Source organism: Dreissena polymorpha, chromosome 6 (genome assembly GCF_020536995.1).
Source record: "Dreissena polymorpha isolate Duluth1 chromosome 6, UMN_Dpol_1.0, whole genome shotgun sequence".
In the NCBI taxonomy this organism is placed as follows: Eukaryota; Metazoa; Mollusca; class Bivalvia; order Myida; family Dreissenidae; genus Dreissena; species Dreissena polymorpha.
This window is the reverse complement of record NC_068360.1, coordinates 46916958-46929237: the sequence shown is the minus strand read 5'-3', so window position 1 is coordinate 46929237 and position 12280 is coordinate 46916958. Positions and strand designations below refer to the sequence as shown.

Below are 12280 nucleotides of genomic sequence, written 5' to 3'. Positions count from 1 at the left end.
TTTAAAATAACACTATGTGTCGTCTAGCACAACCAGCAGGCAGTTTATTTCAAGATCAGATGTGACAGAATGTCCCAAACACGTCTCACATATTATTCGAATATTCAAGCTTATGATTGTATATTAGGAACTGTTGGCTCTGTATGAATACAATTCACAGGCGCAGGCAAAAAACAATGAATATGAAACCACAACTATTTGGACGGATAAAATTGTCGATTGGTGTAATAATCAATACAATATGGTGCTAACACATACACGTGTAAGTATTTGCATCCCAAAATTGTATCCCGAAAGTTCTTTTGAACACATTTTGCGACGTTAAAAAAAAAACACAAGCAAACTGTCATGAAGTATACTTAAGAAGTCTTAAGAAGGTCATAGTTGTGTTTATCTTAAGTGGAGCGCGCTATTAGTGGTATGATTATTGATAAGCTTCTTTTTGTACGTTATGGACAAAGCATAACTTATAATTCATAGGAGCGAATCATAAACATATATGGCACGACAGCCCTTTCGCATTTGCGCTCTTTTGACACGCTCTTGTGGCCGTATTACATAAATTTCTTATTGCTTTTGACAAACACGGTCCGTCACCTTACATTGTATTTTGGAGAAGCTGGATATATACTTATGTTATAAAGAAATGTCAGGAAAAATAGCAAATAAAAACAAACATGACAATGTGAATGAGGCAAAAAATCAGTCATGAACGTTTTAACGCTGACACAGAAAATCAAAGATATTTTACAATGACATATCATACTTCATCCATAAGTTCAGACAGGAATCGGAAATTGCTATTATGCGTCGTACCTGTCTGAAAAAGCAATTTTATCTAGGATTTTGAAAGACTTTGGAAACATTGACTGTGTATAGAATTCCCGAAATATTCTTGTTTTAGGGAGTGCAGACGTACACAAACGTTTGATATATAGCATATATTTTATATTTTGGATATTAAATATACGTTCTTTTCATATAAGAAGTTAAAATATTGTACGACACAATTAAACAAATGTGAGAACAATTTAATGATGTATGCTGGTAACTTAATGTTATTGGTATCCACATAAAGACATGCTCATTTTTATTAGCCAACACACAACACTTTATTGTTTTAAATCCTAAAATTGAAATTTAAATAATATTAGGTTACTACACTACGGTATTATGTGCGCTTACATTTCCGGATACATTTGTGTTTAAATGATGCAAACTGTTGCAGCTGACTTTTAAACCAGTGAATCAATCCGACCTGGCATTTACAAATTCTCCCAAGTGTTTTCATCTTAAAATAATGTAGGGAAATGCATATTAAACATATATGCTATGTGACGTCTTATAGTTAAATTAGTTTCGGTGTGTTCCGTTTTTTTACGACTAAACTCCAGCAGATGGTATTCGGACTATGAAAGTAAAACATGGCGATAGACATGCTGTTATTCGTGGGAATGTTCTCAAGTGAATTAATGGCCATAGCGTGAGAAAACAATGTTCAATACAAATGATGAGTATAACAAAGCTTGTTCAAATGCTCGTAGTTGATGTATACAATAGTTTTCATTAACTCTCGCGGATAATTTCTAAACATGTGTATTAATTACATTTACTTGATAATTCAGTATCGATTAATCAAATGGTAATTACATCAATATATTTTGGTAATTGAAAACAAAATGGAGCGATATATGATCCAGTATACACTTTAACATTTATTAATAATGATTGACTCAATAACAAATAAATTATGAAAATAGTGTCAAAATAATCTTGTTTATATAGAATTTATCGTAAATATGGAACAAACATCGGGGTCCGAAATGACCCATGACCTATCATCGTTTATTGTGTTGTGTGTTTAAGACATTAGTATTTTTTTAAACTCAAATAGTATTTTGTATAGACAGAAGTAGTTAGTTTGTTAAAATAATAATAATAATATAATATCGGACTTTAAAACGTAAATTCACACGGTATTTAAACAGGATCTGTTCCAATAAGAAAATATACAAATACATAACTGTTAAATTTGTTGACAAATATTCCAGAAGTGTTTACTATTGTAATTAAATTCTGAAAAAGGTGTGTAGAAACTTCTTTGATAAAATTGCTAAATTGTTTGCCCATGGAATGCAATAAATCCGTCACATCATACCTTGGGACTATATTCGCATCGGATCGCATAGGGCTAAAATACACACGAATAAATGATGAGATGTATAACATATTGCTAATATTATGCACATGTATAGTTATGTTTTAGACGAATATCTTGAATCTTGAATCGGAACAAGTCCGAATTGACTTGACCCGCACAAGTACTGTTAGGGCGATTGTATAATGCTAAAGTAATTGAAGGGTTGTGTTTATACCGTACATATACATAGTTTGCTTGAATGAAAAACTACTTATTTATATACATGCATTATGAACAGTAAAAAAAGCATATTTGAAGTTATTTTGAACTGCTCTCTTCTCTTAAATGTAAGTATGTGCATTTATGTTCATATTAAAAGTAACAAACAATACATTTTAAGAAATAATTAACAAACAAATCATGTTACATATTTTATCATTAGAATGATACTCATATTAGAATGCTACACACGCACAGATACTTTAATACTGCACATTGTTCGAAGTTAAAGGGATCTTTTCACGCTTTGGTAAATTGACAAAATTGAAAAAAGTTGTTTCAGATTCGCAAATTTTCGTTTTAGTTATGATATTTGTGAGGAAACAGTAATAATGAACATTTACCATGGTCTAATATAGCCATTATATGCATCTTTTGACGATTTTAAAACCTAAAAATTATAAAGCGTTGCAACGCGAAACGATTGAATAATTTGGCGAGTTCTGTTTTTGTCGTTAAATTTTGTGGAACTACGAAGATTGCTTATATAAGGTATAAAATACGTCAAGTATGTGTACTCGGCGGAATAGCTCAGTAGGCTAAAGCGTTTTTACTTCAGGACTCTGGCAGGACTCCAGGGGTCACTGGTTCGAATCCTGCTCCGGGCAATGTTCTTTTCCTTTTTTTAATTTTATTCTTGATTTTTTACTGAAGCTTTTACAATCCAATGTTTACATTTATCAATATAAAGCATATAATGAATAAGTTAAAAAATGCCAAAATCTGTGAAAAGGCCCCTTTAAGGCGTATAAAACTGAGTTGTGGACAAACGTGTGTACAAATATATACATTATTTGACGAAAACGTTTCGTTGCAAGTTATTATTATTAAAATCGTTGGTAAATTATAACGCTTGTTTCTTTTTATACATGTAAAACAAGCGAATACACAAAGCACATCGTAATTAATAGGAATGCTGCACTTCTTGTTAGAGTTTATAGTTGTGTTACCTAGTCCTAATCGAACAGTTTTGCCTTTTTGAAGTTGAAATCTGTTCAAAGTAAACATTTACCAGACCTTTATATACACTTTAAGTGGGAAAATAGATCAGCAATACCCCGATGTTATATGATGGACGTTTATTAGATAAAAGGTGTATATAGTATATTCTTTATTGCATTATATCACTCTGAAGCTAATAATCTGAGAAAAATAATATTTTCCACAAATGTGTCATGCACACACTGGTATTTACCTGTAAAACTCAAAAACCTAGTTTAACATAATGTTGCCCATTTTTTCTGAGCTACACTGAAACGGTTTACGCTAATATAGAACTTATAACCGTAATGTAGTTTACATGATATAACTCGTCCATGTACAGATGATCTCATACCAAGACAAACCGCATCCCTTTATTGAACGTCATACACGGAGAGCGACGACGAATCCATCCATCCCCATTATGTAAATAGTCAAGCTTAAATGTGTATACTCACTGTTTTTTCCATACGAGTAGAACCATTTGAATTCTTCGACCCCAAACTTCACACGTGTAGGACACAAATCCATGAGCATATCCTGCAGAGGAAGGTCATCCAAGTAGCTTGGCGAGCCGAAATCAGATGTTCCTTCGTAGATGAACAAGCCGAGGAAAGTGTGGGAAAGACTGCATCGAGACGATCCCGTGCACTGTGTGCATCGATATACCCATATATACTTCTTGGGACAAGAAGAGAACACAACAAAGATATTGTCTGAAAAAAAGGTGGAAATATATTGCTTAATGGTACCTTATACAAATATCCTTGCTTGTTTTCTAATTTGGTAAAAAAATTGTTTGTGTCAGTTTTGCAGCAGTGATTTGAACAATGTGGACCTACAATTCCACATGCCTCCGAACACATGAAGCGTAAAATTGCAGTTACAATGTACAAGTAAACGTCTTGAAGGGTGCAAGCATACAAATAATTTTTGCTATCATTATAAGAAAATCCATGCAAGACTAATTGACATGAATGAAGGTAGTTTAATCTGTAATTACATAATACTATTATCATGTCGATCAGTTGTTTTTAAAGCTAAAACTGATTTAAGGAGAGTCGTGTTACTCAATGGGATATTCTATCAAATGAAATGAGCCACCAAAACATATTTAACACGTACACGGCCGTTAATCACACGCTCCACCTCTTTTTTGAGATGCATTAATAAATGAGCCAATTCTACTTCCGAGGTGGCGCTCCGGCCCGGATGTTTTGAAATTTAACTGATAATTTTACAGGGTGATTAGGTTTTATATGTTTTTCATCATATTTCGCATTATTTTTATAACTCGGGTAATGTAGTGCGATTCAGTTATTATAAATTCGCCGAAAGATGTACAGAAATATTCAATCACACCCCATTTGGAAACGCGAGGACCTTAATAAGTTGTGGCATGGTAGAATTCGTAAAAGCAAATCGATGCATTTACCTGTGTGACGAGCAAATTCAGCCAAATAAAGCGCTCATTACATAAAACGATTGCAACATGTACAAGTTAATGCCTACACAGAAACATCGGCTTCTAGTCGATCTAATGGATACATTTGCATTTTTCAAAAAGAGATGGAGCCAATGCAAAGTGGGTGGCGCTTTGTTTAGGAGGTGGCGCCAATGCATAGTTATAGCTTTTTTAAAGCGGAATATTTTATGTTATGGTTTCTATTATGTTTACAGGACTTACATTATTTCTTTTAAGTTGCTTACTTTAGCACAAATTGATTCGCGTACGTTTTTTTATTAGAATAAATAGTTTTCTCTTAATGTATTGATTGATTTAAACGTAAGTCTTTGTAAGATAAGATGATTTTATATGTATTATACAAAAACGTTAACGGAAAAAGACCGAGCTATGTTCATTTTTTTTGGAGTTTATCGTGGAAAAACAACATATATTAGCCTTATTAAGATTCGTTGACCTTGGCCTTTTAGTAAATTAAGCATTTGGCTTAAGGGACACAAATCATCGTTATAAGAAGAAGTAAAATCTTGTATTTATTTCGTGAATTATTATACTGCATACAAATATTGCGGTCGATCAATTATTATGATAATTTTGAACATTAAGTTATTGGTTTTTATTAAGTACAACAAAGTTTTGGTATATATCATACACTTTGTTTTATTCGTGTTGGTAACTTCTTAATTGAGTTGATCACTTATATATTTAAAAAAATACATATTTTTTATTATAAAATATGTTTATGTTCTGTAAAGATTTTGGCCTTCGTATATACGTTGAAAAAATAAATAAAATATAACATATAACATTATCTATCAAATGTACGTCATGTGATAATATCATTGCGATACGACTGTTAATTGGTACATCCTGCATTGGCGCCACATCCTATCAATGTGCCACTTCCTTAGCATTGGTTCCATCTCTTTTGAAAAAAAAATGCAAAATTATCTCTTCCGTCCGAAAGAAGCCAATATTTGTGAGCATGGAGCATCTTATGTATGTTGTACGCAATCGTTTGATGTCGTTCGCGACTTATGTTTGTGGAAATTTTCTCATCACACAGGAAATCCTCATCGAAATGCCTTTTAAAACTCCACCATGCTACAATTTATTAAGATTCTCACGTTTTTAAATGGGTTGAGAATGTATGTGTCTGTACATTTTTGTATGAATCAATCTTTTTTGAATCACACTACATTGCCCGATTTTTAAAATAATGCGAAATATGTTGAAAAAAAAACATATAAAACCTAATCACCCTGCAAAATTATCCATGACATTTCAAAACAACCGGGCCTGAGCGCCACCTCGGAAGTTGCATTGGCTAATTTATTAATGCATCTCAAAAAAGAGGTGGCGCGCGTGATTAACGGCAGTATTTCTCTACAATATTGTCTCTCCGCTGTTTTACGTATCCAAGGTAAATAAAAATAGTTCATCTGCATCTGGGTATTGATAATCGCAAACAACTTTATATACAAAAAGTTATATGTTCACGGAATAAGGAGAAGTATGACACAATATCCCTACCTGGTTTACCGTTCCTGTGGAAGCTTGCGCGTGTCGAACTAGCTCGTAACCAAGGAAACACATAACTATTGCACTGCTTTGGCGAACTGGAACAAACAAGTTAATTTTTTGTTGTGCCCTTATTAATTGTTTGGTTAAAAAACACAACAGAAGTTGATGTACAAATAAAACTGACCAATTGTAAGTAACTCGCAGTCTGTTCAGGCTTAATGTTTTTTGTTGCTTATCAGTATCTTAGGGTTGGAAATTAAGCTTTTCAATCTTAAGGAAACTATATTTAAATCGGTGTTCTAAAGGACTTCAAATGCGTCAAAATGCGTGACTGAGTGGTAGAGGGTTAAGTAGCAATTGTATTAATAAAAGTATTGTGTTTTTTATTACAATTTAAACATCTACCTGGGCGTTTCACCAATGGCGACTTCCTCGTAGTATGATTCATTTACCCTCTTGATTATTTGAAGGTAGTTAATATCCGGTATGTATAAAGGGGGAATGGACATCGCGTAGTATAGTTCCCCAAATGTCCGGTTGACCACCTGTAATCAAAGATGCGTTCTTCAGTATTAAACAACGAATTGGCCTTGATATGTCGCGACTATTACCATCATCAATATACACGTTTTAACTGCAATCATACGTCAAACATCTCCAACAGTTGAAAACAACTTGTCCGACATTCCTTGTTCGGATGCGGTAAACTGTAAACCTATTTCTTTAAACATTGTTTTAGATAAATACAACCGAGTTGCAAATATTTCTGCTAAAAATGTCTGCTTAACTTATTATGAGTTATTTAACTATCAAAACATGGGCGCTGTAAAGGGTCAAGAAACATAATTCCTTTCGAACAATCAAAGTCGTCTATTTTAGCCTATCCTGACATATATCGGTTTCTTTTCAAAGACTAAAACTATAGCGTGCAAAGCTCCAAAACAAAGAATGCTTGTTGGAAACGCACATTCAGTCCGAGATAAAATGTCAATACTTACAATGGCTTCTTATCCATATAAAAGTTCTGAGGAATTTGATTATATCTTAGATTATTATGTTAACATTTACTTATAGATCCAAGTAAACTATCTAAAAGCAAAACCTTATTGATGAGAATTCGTTTTAAAGATTGAGAAGTTAAAAATGTCCAGGACGGCTATAAATATAGGCATGTCCGAAGGAAGATCGGATTTACTTTTCGGATGAACAGAACAGTGGCTTTTGAAGACTTTGAAATCGACTATTATAGATAAGCATATCCGACGGATTGCTGTTCAAAGATCAAAGATCGTCACATAACATTCTTACCCAGAAATCAAAGTCAGCCATGGGCATGCCTTGGGGAATTCGTGAGTCAGCGGAGTCCATCATCCGTTCACAAGTACCGGAAGCGGAGGTCATCAGAATGGCGTGACCGAGGAGTCCAATGGCAAGCAATGATAGCATGGCAATTGCACGTCAGTTCTTCGTCTGGTCCTGCCTTCTAGATACACCTGCCATGTAACTATACTGCTCACAAATTGGTTATCTATTCGGGAATGTAACGCTTTGTTTTGCGAAATCCATCCTTATCGTCAACATAGTTGCTGGAGTGCTAGAGGTTCAAAATAAATGTGTCTTTATCAAGTGAGCCTAGTTGTGGGACAAAGTCAGAACACGCACATATGTAGTACTTTTTACTAGGGTCATACGATATCTTTATAATGACCAAAGTAAAGATATTTTATATTTAAGAATTGTGATTTCGCAAAGATCACTCAATAAATACCATTGATACGATAGCATCTCATCGTCTACATTTATGCTTAATTGTATCACTAATGGTAGGTCACGTTCATTACAGCTTTATTGTAAGTGTAACATCTGACGCTGTTAGGATATTATTGCAAATAATTTCCATATACATCTCGTAAACAAGCTCACATCTGCATATTATATTATTGGTGAGCATTCAAAAAAAGTGAAATAACAATTATGCTACTGTAAATTTCTATAAAACAGGATGCTTTTTACATGGTTTGTTACAATTCGGTGAGAGTCGCAGAAAGGTTAAAACCATGGTTCAATTACTCTTTATCCAATCAATTATTACCAAATGTTAAACCTTTACTGGGTCAATTGGTAGATCGCTGGTCTTAGAAACTTACGATAGGTTGTATTCGATTAAAAATCATTATATTATAGAATTTCTAAATTGAAAAAAAGAGCAAAAACGAGACTTCTTTTAAAAATATTTATTGTGAATTTATATCAATTACACGTGCACCACTTCATACTATAAAGACAAGACTGTGGACGATGTCGTGATATCTTGCGGCCCTCAATTGTTTAGCGTTATAAATATTAACTGACAACAAGTTAGAGTTAAGAACAAGTTAGCTTGTAACACAATAACACCACTCAACTTAATTATGTATTATTACTGAATGGAATGTATTTGATAGCTTATAATTATAAAGAGCACTGTTGAAATACAAATTATATTTAATTTCTTTAGTAAACTGTGCTTGTGTATCGATGCTATTCCCCGTGATATTATATAAGCAAAAAGCATATAACTGCCTTTGGCTTAAACTCTGTAATATCTTTATTGTTATGTATGATTAAATCATCAATTCAAAGTTAATACAAAGTCAATAGCAGGAAATAAATTGCGACTTTAGTTAATGGTTTCGATGATATTTATTGCAAAACTTTAAAAGACTGCAGTCTGATGAAAACTCTATTATTGAACATTTAGTTTATCCTACTGCTAATATAACGAAATACGTCTAATCGGATAAAGATGGGTTTATTCCACACCTTAGCTTTATCCAACGGCTGTACATGTGCAAAGGGACTACTTTTTTGGCCTTTAACCTCTTGTTAAATATCAAATGCAGTGAAAACTTGTACACGATTTAAGTCGATAAAAGGTATCAACATATTTTATGAACATTCTTTTTACAAAATAAAAAAGAAAATGTATATTTTCTTATTATTTTATTAAATAATTAATTAAAATTTAAGTTATCCATGACAATAATCATTACTATAAAATACATAATAAATAAAAGTAAATCACTATTTTACACACTGAAGTACTGTCGTCTGCTTCAATCAAACATTTAACAATTAAAAAATATTAAATAAAGAAAAATAAGAAAAGTCTTAACAGAAAAAAAATAATGTCGGATAATATTGATAATGTAACATTTAACATGTTGTGGGGGGATCTTATGCAAAAAGAAATGGAATATGATTCATTTAAAATAACAAATGAAACAGCAAACGGGGAAAATGAAGACAACGGAAAGGGAGAATCCCAAAGGTCAGGTAAAATTGTTCAAGACGTATCATTTGAAGAATTTATTAAATTGTACGGATTCGATCCAAGGGTTCTTGACGATACACTTGATCATGTCACTTCTAATGAAGTAGCCACCATTCCAGTTCCTGAACTAAATGAAGAATTTGACGACATTACATTGGTACTGTTTAAAAGCGTATTTTAGAGAAACAAACGAAGCAACATTTAAAAAAGTCGATGTTGAACAATCTAAACGATTCCTGAAATTAAAAGGAGAGATCAGAGAATTGCATGTACTTTATATTGACATTTTAGATGAATATGTTAAAAATTTTATTCTTTCATGCAAGACCAAGTCAGGAAAAGATTATGAACCCTCAAGTATTAGAAACATATTGCCAAGCATGGATAGGGAACTAAAAAAAAATATCCATATCTGATTATGTGCAATCGCAGCAAGATCCAGTTCTAAAAAGACAAGGCAAAGGCAACAAGCCCAACGTTGCTTCTCCACTGACAGACCACGAGATTGAAGCTATGGACCAAAAGCAGATTCTTGGTTGTCAGACGCCCAGTGCATTACTGATTACAATGTGGTACAACAACTGTGTGCACTTTGGCCTTCGGGGAACCACGGAGCAGTACAATCTCTGGTTTGAATAATGTTTTATTAGTGTAACCATTTTCTTTTATTTTTCTTCTATTTTGCCTGAAAAAAGTTACATTGAAAGATAACAAATAGTAAAAAATATAACACATATTAAGTCAGCATAGTCCATTTATTGCAAATTACACAGCACAAAGTTTTACATTTACTATTTTAACAAGAAATTATCAAATTATTTTTAAATTATACTTGTTTTCATTTTTTCGAACTAAATTTCCTTATTTGTCTAGGTTTTCATTGTTCATCTCTTTTTTTAGCTGGGAAGACATAACCTTTAGGCAGGCAGCAGGTGTCACAGAGTTCATTGAACTGAATGAGCGCCAAACCAAAACAAGTACAACAGGTGATATTTCAAACAACCGGAAAGTGCCGCCTATGATGTATGCCACACAAGACGAAAGATGTTCCATTGCAGCCTACAAGTTGTTTGCCTCTCAACGACCCAAGGCATATTGTCAGCCAGGAAGTCCTTTTTACATTGCGCCAAGGACCCAGGATTTTAACGGACCGAATGGCGAGTGGTTAATGATGCAGAGGGTTGGAATGAATAAACTGGGACACATGGTTGAAAGAAAGACTGAGCAGTGCGGGCTGGACCGTCATCGCCTTACAAACAACTCTGTTCGCAAGCGAATGGTCCAAGCTCAGGGACGAGAAAGTTGCACATACTGATATTATGCACTTCACAGGCCAAACAAACATCCAATCTGTATTGAATTGCAGTGCCATTTTTGAAGCAACACAGAAGGCCGGATCACATATCCTCTCTGTAAAACGACGCAATTTAGTGACTGCAAATGTGACGTCCCCACCATCACCAGCAAGGATTGACATATGCAGTGAACAGCACGATGATCACGATGCAGCAGCATCCCTCACGTCAAGCGCTGTCAATGCCCCAACATCCGAACCTAGTCCCGTCAATATTTTGAACATTGATATTCATACTTTCCACACCAACTCGGCACAGAATCACGTGGCCCTCTCAAATTCGATGAATCTCCTTCAAGCACACTCTTAGTTTTATGGAGCAGTCTTCAATGTACACAATTTTAACTTTGACACCAAGTAAATCCAACGATCGGTGTAATTCGCGTGATATTTGTTTAAGTTTTTGTCCATTTCTACTCACTGTGTATTAACACTGCCACATGTTTCATTCATGATTGCAAATGGCGACCTTCTCCATTTTTATGGAAAATTATTTGCATATTATCATTAAATACTAATATTTTATGACAAAACATGTGTATTTTAATGTATTGAATAAATTTGAGGTATATAATGTTTAATGTCTTCATTTATCAGCAATCTTACGCTTAACTGCAGAACTTTTTCGCGTTAATGCGCAAGAAGATCGACATGTTTTTATATTCATACGCGAGTAAAAAATATGTTTACAACTTAAAGGTACAACCCCGTTATTTACATTTCCTTTCAATTTAGATTCGTAACATTTGTTTATGGTTTTGTAAGATAAATAGAATACTATGTTAGTGTGATTATTAACTTAAATTTATCCGACTCGTCTCAGAAAGGCTGCAACGGCTCGACGAGCCCTGCCATGTAAACCGCTCTTCAACACGTCGGATAAATTCAAGTACACAATCACACTTACATAGTATTCTCTATATATTCATTTTCTGGAAACTGTATTATTTCTTCAACACGTCATTGAAGTTAACAATTATTATTTAATTACAATATTAAAGGTTATATCAGATCTTTAGCATGAAACGAATAAAGTGATAAAAAAAAACGTTTCTTAGATATTCATCCGCAAATCTTCATAGTATTTAAGGAAACGACATATTTAATATATATGGTTATATCATGTTAAAGGTTATATAGAAATATATAGCTTGAAATAAATATTGTAATATACAACTTAAACAGTTTTGAAAGAAGTCTTTGCGAAACTTTTAAATATTACGG

The 12280-nt window shown here is 33.4% G+C and overlaps 1 protein-coding gene across 2 annotated transcripts; it reads right to left on the bottom strand.

The window, feature by feature from the left end:
- Positions 1-1053: 1053 nt before the first annotated feature.
- Positions 1054-7905, bottom strand: LOC127835315 (uncharacterized). Of its 2 annotated transcripts, XM_052361676.1 has the most exons (5): positions 7698-7905; positions 6795-6934; positions 6399-6484; positions 3859-4116; positions 1054-2191 (listed from the first exon to the last, which is right to left on the bottom strand). In XM_052361676.1, the coding sequence occupies exons 1-5, from the start codon at positions 7833-7835 to the stop codon at positions 2166-2168; spliced, it is 648 nt and encodes a 215-aa protein (XP_052217636.1). In that variant the 5' UTR covers positions 7836-7905; the 3' UTR covers positions 1054-2165. The 2 variants fall into 2 exon arrangements, with proteins under 2 accessions (XP_052217636.1, XP_052217634.1); XM_052361674.1 differs by lacking the exon at positions 1054-2191 and having other exon boundaries at positions 3482-4116.
- Between the last annotated feature and the right edge of the window lie 4375 nt (positions 7906-12280).